This window comes from Hypomesus transpacificus, chromosome 13, assembly GCF_021917145.1.
Source record: "Hypomesus transpacificus isolate Combined female chromosome 13, fHypTra1, whole genome shotgun sequence".
NCBI classification, from domain to species: domain Eukaryota; kingdom Metazoa; phylum Chordata; class Actinopteri; order Osmeriformes; family Osmeridae; genus Hypomesus; species Hypomesus transpacificus.
The window spans coordinates 13355222-13372816 of record NC_061072.1 but is presented as its reverse complement, the minus strand read 5'-3'; the positions used below and the strand labels follow the sequence as shown (position 1 = coordinate 13372816).

General features: G+C 47.8%; 1 protein-coding gene across 4 annotated transcripts; it reads left to right on the top strand.

Annotated features, from left to right (window-relative positions):
• The first annotated feature begins 72 nt into the window (after positions 1 to 72).
• baiap2l1a (BAR/IMD domain containing adaptor protein 2 like 1a) lies at positions 73 to 17443 on the top strand. 4 transcript variants are annotated; one of them, XR_006956949.1, is made up of 15 exons: positions 73 to 700; positions 1773 to 1848; positions 2190 to 2276; positions 9022 to 9083; positions 9786 to 9857; positions 9979 to 10113; positions 11586 to 11738; positions 12028 to 12183; positions 12340 to 12469; positions 12665 to 12893; positions 14556 to 14615; positions 14726 to 14876; positions 15422 to 15521; positions 16101 to 16141; positions 16266 to 16307. XR_006956949.1 is itself a non-coding variant. In XM_047032354.1 (15 exons), the coding sequence occupies exons 1-14, from the start codon at positions 650 to 652 to the stop codon at positions 16102 to 16104; spliced, it is 1449 nt and encodes a 482-aa protein (XP_046888310.1). In that variant the 5' UTR covers positions 73 to 649; the 3' UTR covers positions 16105 to 16141; positions 16266 to 16310. The 4 variants fall into 4 exon arrangements, 3 of the variants coding, with proteins under 3 accessions (XP_046888310.1, XP_046888308.1, XP_046888309.1); XM_047032354.1 differs by having other exon boundaries at positions 15422 to 15504; positions 16266 to 16310; XM_047032352.1 differs by lacking the exon at positions 15422 to 15521 and having other exon boundaries at positions 87 to 700; positions 16266 to 17443.
• Positions 17444 to 17595: the final 152 nt, after the last annotated feature.

Below are 17595 nucleotides of genomic sequence, written 5' to 3'. Positions count from 1 at the left end.
ATAGTTAATTACATCAGAGAGAATCCATCTCCAACACAAAAATGCAGGTAAAATAGCTTACAAATATATTACTTGGATGAAAAGAAAACCTCTTATTTCAACATGTAAACGGTTTTAGACCAGCTGAGTAGTTGGCTTAATTTTTACAGCAACGAAGTTGTCCGTAACAATTAAAAAAGTTTTGAAAGGAAAATTAAGTCAAAGAATAGCTGCATGTTGTAAAGTCTTATCTTCGGGCCTCCAATTGCTCAAACACATTTATACATGACGCATCCATCACGGAAAGCACTGCAACGACTGTGACGTCAAGGTCCCCCTTTTCGGTCTCCCGCCCCTACAAGCACAAGCACGCAGAATACATAGGGTGTACACACAGATGCGCGTTGAAAGTTTGATAGTGGTTTCAGTCAGCGGTAAAGCTCCATGCACCGTTGGCCACCACTGGCGAGTTCTTCTTTTGCTTATCCAAATGCGTGGCGCTATTTACAAGACATCCGGAATTTTCCTGGATTAAAAAGCATTCAAAAGATTCAAAAGGCGAGGACTTGTAGCCGACAGCCGTCATTATTACTATAGATTTAAAAGACTGGAACGAAACCGTTCAGACGTTTTTATTTCTTTGAGTTATTTATAAGACACTCTTGCAAACATGTCTCGAGACCCAGACGATGTGAATAAACTGACCGAAAGTACATATAAGGTAAGTGGCTGGGGTGAATATATAGATATGACATTTTTAACCCGATCCCCCTATAACATTTTGACAATCCCCCTATAACACTTGCCGATGTAATCCAGAAATGAGTAAATCCTCCAAGTTTTTAATAAACTTTTAGTACATTTTACAGACATTAAGCTTCTCCTCGATGTCAATTTGTGTTGGGGAAAGCTTAATTATTGAGAAGGTTCTTGTTTTGACGAGACATAAACACACCTTGTCATTATAAGATAAACATAAACTCGCTATTTGGACTGTTTACCTGTATACAGGCGCAAGTGAAGGTTGATAGGCTACATTTGTGGTGAAACCTCTTCACATCCCCCTTTTGTAAGTTAAAGGACCAGTACCTGAAACCCAACAACGTCATCCAATCATTTGCAGATGATCAGTTCGCGATGCTTGTCTGCCTGCGCCACACCTGTGCTGGCAGGCCGAAAGTGTCTTGAAATAATACGTTTGAGTTAATGGCCCTAGACAACTGCCAAAGATTCATATACCTAGAAGTGAAGGAACCTGTTCCTACTACCGTTTCTCTCTTCTTTCAGAAGGGTGCATACGGCTTTGGCAACTTGTCTGTTGATTGTTCTATTGAGGGTGTGTCTGGGGAATAGAGACATTGAGGGAGTCCACAACGCTGTATTGTGGAAGAATTTCAATGGGCAGATTAGGTTTACCATAGTAGATGGTCGTTTGGGACTTCGCCCTCTCAGTAATATGTGAAGGTCCGTGTTAATGATTAAAAGTATCATTACGGCAGGGTGATATTTATACAATATGTAGGAACTTCAAAACAAGCACACGCCATATTTTCTTAGTACGCTAAACCTTACAAAATTAGAGCTTCCCTCACGCAGCAACAAAACGTTTTTTCAAATATTAAATTATAAAAGTATTCATGTGTTGCTGGCAAGTGCATTGAAATTTGCTAGTGGAACAGTGACAGTTGTTACTTTGGTAATAAGCAGCCTAGTTCACAGACTCAAGTGCAAAGGCATGAACTGAACCCCCACCCCCCACCTCACGTCCACGCCCCTCTCCTTCTCTGTTCTAGAATGTGATGGAGCAGTTCAACCCTGGCCTGAGGAATCTGGTTAATCTGGGGAAAAACTACGAGAAATCTGTGGCAGGTAAACACAAGCATTCCGTCTGCATGTTCTACAACAACAGCTGTATTGTCTGTCAATGATTTTATTTTGACTTATGTAACAAACTAAAGGGCATTGATAGGTGTCGATACATTTTACTTTCAGGAAATAACAAATAGTGATCTGTTTATTCAGACTTTGTGTCATTGTCTGTATTCAGATGTGTTTCTGTCTGTCTGTCTGTCTGTCTGTCTGTCTGTCTGTCTGTCTGTCTGTCTGTCTGTCTGTCTGTCTGTCTGTCTGTCTGTCTGTCTGTCTGTCTGTCTGTCTGTCTGTCTGTCTGTCTGTCTGTCTGATCACTGTCCTGCCTGTCTCCCCAACAGCGATGACTCTGGCTGGGAAGACCTACTTTGACGCTGTGTCTAAGATAGGGGAGACTGCCGCCGTGTCTCCTGTGTCCAGAGAACTGGGTGAGTTGACAGGTGGCACACCCTGACTGTGAGTCCACATGTGTGAGTGCCATAGGAGTCTGAAGTGAGACACTGGAGGTGAGGCCCAGACTGGGCTGTTTCAACCAGGAGAACTGGCACAGAAGCCGGAATGTCTCCGACCTGTCAAATGTACCTTTACTGAGGCAAAGAAGATGTGCATGAATGTGTCTCATTGTCATACAAATAACACTTGACGATGGAAGAAAAATCAATTTCCCTTGATATTTACTACAGTCAAGTCCTTCAATACAATACGTGATTATAGCGGTAGCTCTGTTGCTGTAGCTCTCATTTTCGTCTCTCTACCTCTCCATCTTCCCATTAGAGTCATCTTTCCATCCCTACATCCCTCCTTTTCTTCAGTTCTACATTCTTCCATCTCTCAGTCTTTTCAACTATCACCTTCCCTATTTCTCTCCATCTCTCCACCTCCCTCTCACCCACCCTCGGTCAATCTCTCTCGCCCCATGCTGTCATTATTCCTACAAGTTGCTATTGCCTTCCGAGGAGGCCACCAGCCTGCTGCGTTAGAGTGCTGTGGGCTGAACAGGTGACCCACTTCTCTGGGTCTCTGTCCGCGGCTGCTATGGCCCATCAGCCAGCCTCCTCTGCTCTGACGTAACCTCTGTCATCGGCGACAGGGCACCTAGGTGAACGGCTCTGATGTATGTGCACAGAGCCAGGAACTGGACATGGAGAGAGTGAGATGGGGCGGGGGGTGGACATGGACAAAAGAAAAGTAAATCCAGAGAAAGTGGAAGACAGAACGAAGACAGGGAGAGAAATGAAGTGAAAAGGGGAATAAATAGAGAGATGGTTTCACGGACATGCACGAGTAATATTTACAAACTACAATCTTTTTTTCTCTGATGTCAGAGCGTCTTACCCTACCCTCTATCCCTGCCGGAGGTGTGTGTGTGAGTGTGCGTGTGTGTGTGTGTGTGCGTGTGGCGATGCACATGTGTAAACTGCTGCAATGTAAAGACTCGCTCAGTTCACTGAGATTGACAATCAAAGCATCACAAATCATCAGTTGTGGAATGGAATAACAAATATGTCTGTCAGAGAAACGTTGATTGTAGTAGCTTTATATCTGTCAGAGTGTATCTGTTCCTGTCCTGCCTGTCCAGAGCAGACCACAGCTGAGAGATGGTGTGAATTCTCTTAGGCATCGCTCTGAGACAGGCAGCAAATACACAGAACAAATAAGACAGACAGAGACAACTATTTCCCACCATTTCAGTCCTCCACCCCCCATCTCCCCCTCTCTAAACACCCCCCCTAAACCCTTTTAGAAAGGTCTGAGTAGAGCGAGTTCGGTTGTTAAAATGAGATCTAAGGACACACGATTTTCCAAGCCTTCATGAACTTGACTCCCCAGGTTTTTGAATCTGACTCCTTATTTGATTCAGAAGTGCCGGGGGATTCGTTTCAACATGTTCAAGCAAGCAATAACAGCCTCCACCTCCATGTCCTCTCATCTCGGGGACTGTCAGTACGGTCATCAATCAGACCTGTTCCCACTTCCACACTCTTGACTCCATTCCCATGACTCCATTAAACCCAAGTGCCATTGATCAAATCCATTCCTATGTTGGCAGAAGCAGGCCCAGCCTCCCACCCCCGCCCTCTGCCATGCCAGCCTAAGTGCACCGAGGTGACGTGAAGAAGTGTCCCCTGGGTGAGCGGTGTGGTGTGACCTGAGGTTAGCGCATGTCACCTAATCAAAAGGGATATGATATTCCCGGTACAATAGCAGGTGTTGCAGCACTCACACACTCTTCCTCGTTCCTGAACGTCATGCCACACCCTTCTTGGGTTTCATAACTGCTTGTGTACCTCTGACAGGCTTCCTCAATGCCAAGACATAATGGGCGTCTCACCACACCCAAGTCCGCTATGTACAGGCCAGAGTTTTGTCCTGATTCATTTTACAAAGGAAAGCTCTGGGTGGGCGACAGCAACTACTTCGGGTTCCCACCAGGTCTGGTAAAGACCTGCTGTGTTTTCAGTGGAGTGCTGCTGCTCGGACCTCCCTGGAGACCGTTGGCTTGGACCTCTGGCTTTTGTTCTGTGACTTTGAGAAACACACAGTGGTACTGAACATGGAACAATTGTCTTATCACTGAAACCTACCGAGGTCCCTCAGATAGAGAGAGGTGACTCGATAATGTTACTTTCAGAGGTTACCTCCTCGCTCCACTCTCACCACACGCCTACATGACTCCCAGAGGTGTAAGAATGCAACTGACAAAATTACATGGTCTTTTTTAGCAGGCACTAACATCGTTTTTATTTTTTCTCTAATAGCAAACATTAGAGCTGTCTTGTTGTTGAGAACAGAGAGAGAGAGACAGAGAGAGAGAGAGAGAGAGACTGCCAGCCAGTCTCCTTCCTGTCATTCAGTGTCATGGAAAATACCTGGATGTTAAATAACAAGCATCTTTCATCATGTTGTTGGCCAGGAAGGGTGTGTGGAGGGGGACTATACATGCATGCATGCACACATGACCCCATAGAGACACATGCCTATGTATCTCAAATGAACTCACTGTACATACAGTACACTGGACAGCTGCCACTCAAGCCATGGTCTACAGACCATTCATTTCTAGTTCACATTATAATTTCCCAGCAGAAGGTCACACTGTGTATTTGCCAGTCACGAGTGTCCCCCCCACACACACACACACAAAAACACACACAGGGACTGAGTTTGCCCTGTGTTTTAAGGGCAAGGCAGTGGACTGGGCACAGCACAAAGCAGAGCTGGAGTGTTGCTGACGAAAGAAAGAAAGATTAAAAGAAAGAGAGAGCCCCCCGCCCTTCCACCTTTTCTTTGGGCTGTTTATCAAACCTGCAGGCTGAAACACATATTTTTTTAATATTGAACCCCTGCTGTCACTGGGAGTAAAGAAAGGTAAACAGTGTCCACTCGACTGTTTGACCGTCTCAGGATTGTTTGAGTGTCTCAGGAGACGACTTAACATTTTTCTCAACAGTGTCCTAGACTGACCTCGTTTATTTGACGGCAACCATTTGTTAGAAGGATAACATTCTACGGAGGGGAACTTGAGGTTTGTTAAAGGTCCAACCTCAGCAGATGCTGTTTATCCCCCTAGTGGTTTGATAGGAGTTTCCTCAGTCTAGCTGACAACATACACTTTAGTGTGCAGTAGTGACGGAAGTCTAGCCAAGTGGCCAAGAAGTCTTCATAGTTCATTTGCTGTGTACACAAACATGAAGCAGTAGCAGTAAGTTGTGTTAATGTTGGTGTTTGTTCTCTGTGAGTCCCCCTCTGGAGTTTCCCGGTGGAAACATCCCACTGTGCTGCCTAACTATCTGTCAGAGTACGTCAACAAAAGTGGACACGTGTCAACATTGGGAGCGAGCCCAGAAACATGCACACGCACACTTAGTCTTACCCTCCTTGACCGATACCTTGCTTTCTCTTACTCTGAAACCACCGTCTCTTTTCTCTCTCTCTCTCCCTCTGTCTCTCCCCCTCTCTCTCTCTGTCTGTCTCTCCCTCTCTCTCCCACTCCTGTCTCACACTTACTGTCTAAAAATGTGTTGTGGTCAGAGCAGAAACATCTAGTCCTGTCTGAAAATGTAGAAAACACACTTATCCACCCTCCTTCTTGACTAACTGACTGAGTGAGCTGGTTGGTGGAACACCTACTGTTAGTTTCAGATCATTGATTTCTTATTCATGGTTCAACAACCTGACATTCAGATAAGTTACTTATTTGAATAAGGAAATGGAAATCGATGGATGGATGGAGTGATGGATCAATTCAATACATGTTATGAAATATGACCTCATGGTTTTAGTCATACTCCCAAATCCCCGCCTTGTCTTCCCCCTCGCCCCTGTCTTCCCCCTACCTCCCTCCCCTTCCCAAGACATTTCACACTTGACCCTACTGGCCCTAACACTTCATCAATCATTAAACACAGGGCTGTTTGATATCATGGGTTTATATGCACGATGGAGTTTACACATGTTAAAGTTCTGCTGCTCCTTGATCAGGGATGCCTGTCCCAGTCACCACCTTGTTATAGCAACAAATGATCCAGTCTATGGGAGTTTCGTGGATGTGAATCACATCACAAGGACGTTGGGGATGGATTTCTCCATGGTAATCTCCCAACAACCCCCCCCCCCCCCACCCCCCCACCTCCCCCACCCCCCCCCTCCCCCTCTCTCCCCACCTGTCATAGGAATGTTTGGCCTCCAGATTGTCTGGCTGTCACTGTTTGCCTGTCATCATGACTCAAATAGGTGTTGCCGATATTTCCTCAGTCTCTGGTCGGGAGAAAAGATTGATCACATGGAGCCCAAACCCTGGACTATTGATCACGTGGACATAACAAATCAGCTCTGATTTCTGGTCTGGTGTTTCCTTATCCTGTCTTCCAGAAACACCATCGAGGATGATGACGTGTGTTAGGCTGCCAGAGGGCACACGCACATGGCATTAGTCATACATCATAAATCACCTGTAGAGAATGTCTGTTGTTGTTCTCTGTCTTATCGACATACCGATAAAAAAGCTGGATGATTATGACTGTAGAGTTTCGTGGTTATGATCATTGGGGTCTAATGGTGCTGTAAAACCAAACCTAGTGTTTGAGAACTAAGGCGATCAAGTTCTAGAACTACAGCCCAGGATTCAAGAGGGATGAACAAGAGCCCTTGGTAGGTGAAGTGGACTGTGATATGCACTTGACATGTTTTGTCAGCTCTCATTGTGCGAGGCCTTCTCCCTCCAGGGTAAATATAGAAGTAATCTGCCCAAGCCACAGATTAGATACAGTGTGTATTCTGTCTCAAATGAATGACCAAGCTGCTCAATCCAACGTTAAGTTCCTCTTGGCTCCGACTGTGGTTGACGTTGTTTAAAATCTGTTCTTATGTAACATGCAGATGTGTGTGTGTGTGTTTGTGATTGGCTGGTCCCATAGGGCCATAGATGAGACAGATTGCTGTATCAGAGTTCTCATTTCAGAGCTTGGGCCTTCCCAGACAGCCAGGCAGAGGAGACCTGGGGGTCATATGTGGGATTAGAGGATCACAGGTCAAACTAGTAGTTGTGATCTGTCTGTTTGGCTCAGCTCAGAGACAAGGAGGCCCAAAGAAGAGATGAGGGGGATGAGATAAAGAGACAAAGGGAATGAACTGAGAGAAAGAGAGAGAGAGGGATGGGTGATGAGTGGAAGATTACCAGCTACACACAAATTGCAATCTGAAGAGGATGAATCATTCCATGTGAGGTGGATACAGAGACCTTGTCCTAATACAGGGTGTGTTGTCTTTACACAATGCTCTGTCTGCATGACTCCAAGGAGTGGTAATGCATGAATCCTTCTCCTTCCCAGACACATCTTCACTCCCAGGCCCAGCCCACAAGCTCTAAACATAGTCAAACTTAACCCTTCCCCTTGCCCTGATCCCAGGCCTCTCCTGCCTCCACTCCAGGCCTAGTCTCAGCCTCTACCCCTGCCTCAGTGCCAGCCTACCTCCCCAGCTCATGCTGTTTTTGCTGCTGTACAAACAGCTGGTCCCCCTGTCCTGAGCTCCCCTGCCTCCGCCCCACTGCCACCCCACCCAGAGTACAAAGGCAGCATTTACTAGGGTGTTCTGGTGACCTTCAGAGGGCAATGTTGTTGTAGCTGTGGATGCTTACAATGCCCTATGCACAGCCATGCTGATCCAGGGGCTGGACCTGGGGCTGGACCTGGGGCTGGACCTGGGGGCTGGGGCTGGGGCTGGGGCTGGACCTGGGGCTGGACCTGGGGGCTGGGGCTGGGGATGGACCTGGACCTGGGGGCTGGGGCTGGGGCTGGGGCTGGGGCTGGGGCTGGGGCTGGGGCTGGACCTGGGGCTGGACCTGGGGCTGGACCTGGGGCTGGGGCTGGGGCTGGGGCTGGGGCTGGACCTGGGGCTGAACCTGGGGCTGGACCTGGGGCTGGGGCTGGACCTGGGGCTGGACCTGGGGGCTGGGGCTGGGGCTGGGGCTGGGGCTGGCTCAGTATTGTATGTGTGAGTTCCGAGGTTGTGGGTCGACTTGAGTGTGTGTCTGAGAGAGTTTGTCATGCGCCCAAGCCCAGTTGTGGTGTTGCCTCCTGAAATGAGGGGATTTTCAGGTGAATACTTGTTGTTGTGTTTGTGGAAGGTATATGTTGACACAGGTGATGTCCTAGGTTCCCCCTCCTTTATGTATTTATTACACATTCAAATGATGTAAACCAACCAGCCAAGCTCATGGCTGATGTCATCTATCTTGCTGTGTCATCCTCACATCACAGTCTAAATCAAACCCACACCTGGCGCCGACCAGAATACACTCACCTTTACTGTCCTGACCAGACCAGAACCTCTAGATCCAACTCCATTGTGTCTGTGGCTGGACGGGTATCTGGTCAGCTCCTATTGTCCTGCTGGTCTAGTATGGTCCTCCATTGTCCGCAGTGCCAGGCTGCTCTCATTGTGTGTCTATGGGGATTGTTCTGTGTCTGTTTGTCTGTGATCATCTGTATGGCCACTTTCCATCCATACCTCGGTTGCACATTGATCTAGATGAAAACACTTCTCATTGCCTGTTTCTGGATTTCCACAACCACCTACAGTACAAGTGCTAAACATTTGTCTGTAATGATATAATAAACTTTGTCAACTCAGGTATGTGATCGTGTGTGTGTTTGTGTCTTGTACCTGTAGGTGTGGTTCTTATGGATATCTCTGAGGTTCACAGGAAGGTTCACCTGGAAATGGAGGAGAACGTAAGTACCTTCTCCTCTCTCCTCTGCTCTCCTCTCCCTCTGCTCTGCTCTCTCCTCACCTCAAATCTCCTACCTGTCGTCTTTCTGAGTGCTCTTTCTCAAAGTGAAAGGGTAGCGGAGTTTGACAAGAACAGGAGAAGAGGAGGAGGAGGAGGAGGAGGAGGAGGAAAAGGAGGAGGAGGAAGAGCAAAGCTATTATCTGTCAGACTCAGAATACTTGCTGTTAAGCCTTAGGAGTGACCATTGGCAACAGCAACATAAGTATGTCAGGATGACACACATGTCTGCACGACAGGCTGACGTCTCACCTTTGACCTGGACCAACCCAACCTCACAGCTCCGGCTCTTGAAGATACAGTCTGTTTGTTAAGTGCAGTTAAAAAGCACACTTTCCAGAGCCTTGGCATCCAGGCTATTTAAAAGGCCTGTGTTGTCACCACTTGATGATATGAGGGCTCTTGATCTGCCAGCTATGTTGATTCTGTTTTATCTATAAGGGGGGAAAGTAGTCAATCTTTAACTCAGAGCAGGAGATAAGCAGGCCTCCTGCAGGAATTTGTCCTACTTGGAAAGTCATCATCTCTACAGCATTCCTCTTCAGTCTTATCGCCAGGTCATCGCCAGTCCATTGTACTTCCTGTATCGATCTGCAACCACCTGCAGAACTGCATCCATGATGTCCTCATTCTACTGTTTTTCCAGTTCAAGAGGTTCCACAAGGAAATCATCGTTGAGCTGGAGAAGAAGACAGACATGGACGTGAAGTACATGACCGTAAGTATGAATAAACGGCACTGGCATGCATGGTGAAGTAAATGAAGCGCACCCCAGGCATGTGGCCGTATCAGGGGAGTGTTTGACCCGGTTCTGCTTTGACCCTGTTCTTCTGGCCCAGGCCACCTACAAGCGGTACCAATCAGAGCACAAGTCAAAGCAGGACTCGCTAGACCGCTCGCAGACAGACCTGAAGAAGCTTCGCAGGAAGAGCCAAGGCAAGCACGCCAGCAAGTACCAGATCAAGGAGAACGAGGTGAGGCCAGAAGCAGGTGGAATGAGTGGTGACTGGTGACCTAGACTTGGTGGTTTACGGTGGGATGCTGTGGAGAGGTGTGGGGGTTTCACAGCACATCGTGTCCTCAGAGTGCTAAGCTGGTGTATTGGGGATCCGCCCAGATGGTGAGGCTTGAGGATGAAGTCAGCTTGTTCACTAATTGTCCTTCTGACACACAAACACTTCCATCAGAACAACAAGATGGGTTATTGATGAAGTGTGTGTGTGCGTGTGTGTGTGTGTTTGCACTCACGTGTGAGAGCTGTTTCTTGCTTCTCTGGCAGATCTGCTTTATTAATTGGTTTCATAGTCCTATGTTGACTGCTGTCAGTTCATGAACTTAAATGTTTAATTGTCCACGTTACCCAATACTCTTGCGTGGCTGTTTATGTCTGTCACATACCCTGGTATCAGTGCTTACATTATCTTTACACCTGAAAGGCAATAGAGATAGCAATAAGATCTCGTATCACTGTGAAACTGGCTGGTGGAATGGACTGGAACCCCCCATACTCTAGGGTTTTACAAACAAATATAACAAATATAACACCACAGAAGGAAGGTGAGGAGATTTGATTGTCCAACTGCACAGCGCTCTATAATGTTGATATTACCTCAGCTTCACTGAGGCATACACACGTGAGCAAATTCTTTCTCTTTTTATCTGTATCTTAGTCTCTCTCCTTTATCTTGCTATTGGTCTCTTCTTTATCGCTGTCTTTCTCTGTCACACTCTCTCTTTTGAGCTCCGTGCTTGAGCCTGTGTGGGCCCATCTTAGGGGGGGATGAAGGGATAGAAAGAAAGAGAGAGAATGGAACAGACATTAGATGAGGGTCTGTGACACCACCAGGAAACCAGAACCCCAGAGACAAACCCGCTTTCACTGTCACCATGGCAACCCGGGAACGGGAGAGTGGAGAGATAAGGGGAGGGGGAGGTGGTGGTGGTGGTGGTGGGGGGGGATGTTTTAAAGAGGTCCTCTCTTTGTGACTGCCTCTCTGAGCCCCTCGCTGGAAAGATGTGCATTTCAGTCAACTTATTGTATAAAGTGACTGGTTAAAGTGACAGGCTGGCATGATAGAGGTTCCAATATATCCAGGCACAGGAACAGCATTCGTTCGGGGGGGTGGGGGGGTTTAGTCACTGCAGGGACGATGATTAGGAGGCTCATTAGCTCTAGTCTTCAGTAGCGGAGACAGGAACGTGACTGGAGTTCGCAAGCATATTGACGATGGTTCTGAGGTTTCACTGTCGGCGCTGTACATAAAACCTGACAGCTCATTGAGTTGTGTTGCTGTAAAGCTCTCCCCCTGGAGCAGTACACATATCTATCGCACCCCGCGTAGTCCTGCTTAACGTTAGGGCGAATACAAATGTGACAAATCCACATTTGACATGATGAGAACGGTTTGGACTCCCCTGACCTTTGACCCCTGAATGTGGCCCTCAGTGCCTGGAGACGGTCACGACCCGTCAGATGGACATGCAGTCGTTCATCGCCGACGGCTGCAAGGAGGCCCTGCTGGAGGAGAAGAGGCGCTTCTGCTTCCTGGTGGACAAGCACTGCATGTTCTCCTACCAGACCGCCGCCTTCCACGAGAAGGTGAGGGAGAGGGGCAGAGGAGGGGTGGGGAGAGAGAGGGGAGAGGTGGGGAGGGAAGGGGAATAGGGGATGGAGGGAGAACAGGGGGAGGGAGGGCAGCAGGGGGGAGGGAAGCAGGGGGAGGGAGGGCAGCAAGGGGGAGAGAGGGCAGCAGGGGGGAGGGAAGCAGGGGGAGGGAGGGCAGCAGGGGGGAGGGAGGGCAGCAAAGGGAGGGAGGGCAGCTGGCGATGGAGTTATGAATGGTCAAGAAGCTCTTGAGTTCTGAGTGTGGTGCGTCTGTCATCGGCAGGCTAAGGAGATCTTGGCGGAGAAGCTGCCCAGCTGGCAGGAGAAGTGCAGCGATGCCACCAAGGTCCCCGACACGGTGATGACCATGATCGAGGGGCTTCGCACGCCTGTCGCCACCACCCCCCAACCCTCGCCACGCCTGGAGCACTACAACAGCGTGAGTGTCTGACGCGACATCACAGGATGTGACATCAGAGACCAATCGGGCTCTTCGCTGGAAGCATGTGTTGTGTTCTGACTCACAAAGACAAATGTTACCATGGAGCCTGGCAGTTGGGGAATGTTAGCTTCTGTTTTCTCATGTTCCTCTTAGAACAACCTGGAGACAATGGTCCCCCCTCCGGCTCCCCAGCTCAAGGCCCAAATCAGCCCTCTGGCCAACATGTTCCACCCGGACCCCCCCAGGTCCCCCATGAGGTCCGCCTCTTACGACCAGAACACAGGTACGTTGCAGCAAACCCGTCCAGATCTTCTTGTACCTTGAGGAGCTGCTTAGCTTTCTGTACTGAAGTCTAATGAACACACCTAGACTCTAATATAGGCTTATCTGACTACCTACTGGGGACAAGGCACCTGCCAATGCATGTTGTAGTTGTATCAGAGACTGTATGTAACCCATTGTGTGTGTGTGTGTCCAGACCAGGGCAGCTCTGAAGACGGGGACAGCCTGTCCCGGTCGGTGTCCCTGTCGGTGTCCCTGTCGTCAGGCCTGAACCTGGGGAGGAAGTCCAAGGTGCGAACCATCTTCCCCCACATGGCCGGGAACAACACCACACTGCTCAGCTTCGACGAAGGTGACATCATCACGCTGCTCATCCAGGAGGAGAAGGACGGCTGGCTGTACGGAGAGCTGGAGAAGACCAGACAGTGAGTTCACAATCACAAGCCTGTGTTCATAGAGGCCACACCATTAGTCAGGGGTTGTGAAGGATTTAAGTGCTCGGTTGGAAAAAAGTACCAAATATGACCAGGGTGTTTGCCTTGATCTGTTCCTGAAAGGCTAAGGAGGAAGTCTTGTGGTTAACTAAAGGAGCCCAGCCCAGGAACCAGGTGCTCACTGAGTAGCAAGTCTTATCAAGTCATATGTCAATATGAAGGTCAAATGACATGCTACTGAATCATACAGCAGGGCCTTTGAAAGTGTTGAGACTATGATGACAAGAACAGCACTCACAATCCAAAACTGGAGGATCTATGAGGTTTGCTAGCACCTTCAATGGCAATGCAGTCAAGTCACAAAATGGCCGTTCATTCCGTTGATACAGTGGCTCCCTCGTAATGAGAACAAGTACTTTCCCAAGACACCTGCCATTTGTCGTGCCCCACACATGGCAGTGGCTTTTTGCGGTGGCATGTTCACATTCCTCTGTTTCTGGAAGCGCCGCAGAAGCGGTAAGACTATGACAGGAATGCAGGGCCCTGCCTTTTCCCCCGTCTCTGTCGCACTGTCAGGGTACGTTCGCCCTGGCGCCGCTCCCCAACCAGCCAGCCTAACAGGACCTGAGTCTGCTGGGAGCCACGCTGCTGCGCTGTGGTGCTACTCTGGGATGCAGGACCGGGCTGGGGCGCTCTGGGGTGGGATGAGGGACGACTACGACGAGGCAGGACCAGATATTGAGTTTGTCAGTGAGGGGAGGAAGAAAGAGGAATATGGCTGAATCACCTGCTATTCCCACCCCCCTCCACACTCACTCACTCACTCATTCACTCACTCACTCACACACCTACTCGGTCACACACTAACACACACACGTAGACACTGAACACCTCTGTACAGTGATATTTATTTCTGATGCATACACAGCCTCAGTCTCTGCCAAATGTGCCGTAGCAGATGTGGCACTACCCTGAAATGTCGGGTCTGACATCCCTGATGTTATTGTTCAACCAGATATGTCTGGGCAGCTTGGGGAGAACCATTTTAGAAGACATGGGTTGGTCTTATTGCTGGAAAAAGACATGGTCAGCCTAATTGCTGGAAGCCGCCTTTGATGTCAGCTCAGTACCTTTTTTGTGCATGCTATTAAGGAGAGATGGCAAGTAACTCTCAGCTGCGCTCGCCCATTATTCCAGCCCCTGGCTCTACAGCAAGCGAAGGGATCAGAGGCAGTGTTTTTATCTGGGAGGTTAGGAGAAGGTCTTTGTCATTTCTGCTTGGAGACAAATAGACAAAAATATATATCCTCTGTCTCCTCCTGCCAGCCATTATCATTGCTTCTGGAGACTGACATTGCCTTTCATTTGAAGTTATCAATGGCAGTTTGGTCAAATAGAGGATTTAATCAAACGGGGATTGGCTGTTACTAAGCAACACATCCAACACTTTACATTTCTCTTTCTTGCTTCATCTGCCTTGGCTTGAGAACAACGATTTAAGTCAACATTGTTTTCCAATTCCAGTTAGGTTCCAATTCCAGTCGATGCAATTAGATAGTTGAAAATGTACCTTGGTTCCGTGCTTGGTCAGAACAGTGAGAGCTTTGTGGCTGTGGTGTTGGTCTTACGTTGTGATGTGTGTTGTGCTCTCAGGCGCGGCTGGTTCCCCTCATCTTACTGCAGGCCTTACAGTGAGCCAGCGTTCTCCAACAGGTAAACACAATCACTTAACCCTCGTTCTGGCTCTACCGACTGTACATTTGTAAGAACGTTGGAGATGTAGATGTAGGTTTGTGTCATCGAGCGTGTGTGTTTGTGCCCAGCAGTAGTTTGGGGACCCCAGTGCGGAGTCAGAGCGAGGGCAGTCTGCTGGAACAGGAGGAGGAGGAGAATGTGTTGCTGCCACCTCCTGACTACAGCGATGACACGCAGGGCAGCCTCAGCATCCCCTCCTCACCCTCGCCTGACAACACGGTCAGAACTGCCCCAGAAACACCACACTTCAACATTTACACCTGAACTACACCAGTCACCTGTCAGAGGAGGCTGCAGGGAGGGGAGAGTAAGGGGGAGGGAGAAGGGGGAAAGAAAGCCTCAAATAGAAAGTATAACAATTTAGGACATTTAAAAAATGTTACCTGCCTGGTTTTGCCACGACTGCAAGAATGAAGAAGGAAGTGAGGGAGGACTAGAGGACAGGAGAGTATATACACTACAGGGCTTCAGTTAGGACCTGCTCTGTCAGCTGATTTGAGAGGGAAGTAATAATGGATGGCAGGATCTGGCACTCTCCACTCTCCTCTAATCTTCTCTCTTCTCCACTCTCCTCCACTCCACTTTCTTCTCCTCCTCTCCTATCCCCTCTCCCCTACTCTCCTATCCTCCTCTATACTTTACTCTCCTCCACTCTCCTCTACTCTAATCTCCTCGTGTGACCCCCTCCTCTCCTCATTCTTCTCCTTTCCTCACCCTTCCCCTCCTCTCCTCCTCTCCGTGTGCTGCTGGATCTGCTGCCTAAGGGCTATCCTAGAGAAGGACTCCCCTCCGCCACACACACCTCCCCCCTCCCCTCTCCAGCCCACGGTTGTGTGACTTCTGTGAGGTGACTTTGCTCTCCAGGTTTGCAATCAGGGCAATAAGCCACGATGGATTCTGCTACAGCTTGCTGTGCGTAGCCCTGCCTGCATTCTAACCCTTCCTGAGATGGACCCTGACCATTCATCTGGGCCCTGTCTGCCCCCTTGTGGTGTACAATAGTGTTTGTGATAATGGCTGTAAGGATATCTGAAAGTGTTTTAACCACTAAGTAATTGACTCACTGGTCTTTAAGTGTGTTTCATCTCTGCATGTCTGTGATGAACTTTTCATTCTTTTCATTTTCATTCTGACTTATGTATATTTTTGTGTGTGTGTATGTTTGAGTGTGTAGGTGTGTGTTCTGGCAATTCTAGATCTTCTAGATTCCCGACACTCTCTATGAGGTCATGGTACACTCTGTACATGTCAGAGCTACTCTAGCATGCAGGAAAGGGGAGTTCTAGCAATGCGTGTAGTTGACTTTCTTCTGAAACCTGTCTGACTTGAGACTACCTCCACTCTTTGTGAGTGTGTGTGTTTGTGTACAAGTGTGAATCTGCACATGCGTGTAAGTGTGTGTTCTACAGCTAAAGAAAACGTTTTATTTGGTTCTGCTTACAGATGATCCTACCCAATGGGATAGGGAAGGCTCCCTTTCTGGGGTGAGTACCTGATGATGACACGGTGAATGTTGATATTGGCATGAAAAGGACTGGATGACTTCATCATATGGTTCAGGAAGATGAACATTGTGTGATATTGTTGTGTTTTTCTTCTGTTTCCCAGAGGCGGGAACCCGTTTGCCACAGTCAGGCTGAGGCCCACCGTCACCAACGACAGATCAGCACCCATCGTCTGATCAGATGATGACGAAGATAAACACACCAAACTCTCCTTAAGCCCCCCATCTCAACCAATGTCCTGCTAGCCTTGCATGCCAGCCTGTTCCAGCACGAACCATCCACGTCACTCTCTGGTTGTCAAAAGAAAACAATTGGTGAATTGACTGATCCAAACTAATTCCTGAAGTCATGGACTCATGATGATGATGATTATTAAGTGACTGGGGTGGTGGTGGTATGATTAGTGCTGGAGCAGACTAGCATCCAGACTACCTTCCTGACTCGACAGCGATGACGATTGTTTGCCTGTTTGTTCGTTCTGTCCAGATATATATATATATATAGATATATACAGTGTACGCTAGTTGTGGGAATGAAGGGAGAGAGACATGTTTGGTTTAAATGGACTGTTTGAGGAGCCATACTGGGTGGCTGTAGTCCAGTCTACATTGTCATGACAGTTTTTTGATAGGGACATTATTTATATATATTTTAAGATGATTCCTTGAGGTTTTAAAACAAAACATGACATACACACTCACACACATACACACAAATGTGTAATGAGAGTTAAATCGAAGACTAGACATGGATAGTCATTTGTATGTTGTGTTTTAATTTCATTTGCCATAAACTTTTAGATGAGTTACAGGTGCCATGGATGGGCGAAGCATTGACCGATTACTACAAGCTCTAAATATGTAATGACTTCTGGATGTTTTTACAATTGTGAAAGTGGGGTGTCATTTTATTCCTCTGCTAAGCTTCCTATGCTAAGCTTAACTGCTTGTGTATTAACTGTTGAAAATCACAAATGTCCCTTACTACTGGTAGATACTGTAATGTACAGTACGAAATATAGGTATTATTTGTCTTCATTTAAGCTACATTAAGAAAATGTATCACACACAGTCGAAAAGGACATAAAGGAAACAGAGAACTGTGTATCTGTTCACTTACTGTCGTGTGTTGTCACGGAGTCCAAATGTACCAACATTGCCATGGTGAGGTTTCACATGCCCTCAAGTGTGCACACATTTTAAACTGTTGGGGGAAATAGCTGTGATCCATTTCCTTTTCCTTTCCTTTCCTCACAGTAAAATTATGTTTCACCACACAGTTTTCAAGACTATATAAAGTGTATTATTTTAAAAGCTGGCTCATTTATGCGTCAACTTCCCAAATCACTTTTACATTCAACATGAGCCAATAGTGACCCGCAATGGACGATACAGGCATCACAGCACAGTTTGGCGCAAGACTCGACTGGTAAG

Excerpts from the sequence above, each read along its gene's own strand:
- baiap2l1a (XM_047032352.1), top strand. The coding sequence starts at position 650 with ATGTCTCGAGACCCAGACGATGTGAATAAACTGACCGAAAGTACATAT. Across the intron at positions 701-1,772 it reads TGACCGAAAGTACATATAAG|AATGTGATGGAGCAGTTCAA; the intron begins GTAAGTGGCTGG and ends TCTCTGTTCTAG. Across the intron at positions 12,470-12,664 it reads CTCTTACGACCAGAACACAG|ACCAGGGCAGCTCTGAAGAC; the intron begins GTACGTTGCAGC and ends GTGTGTGTCCAG.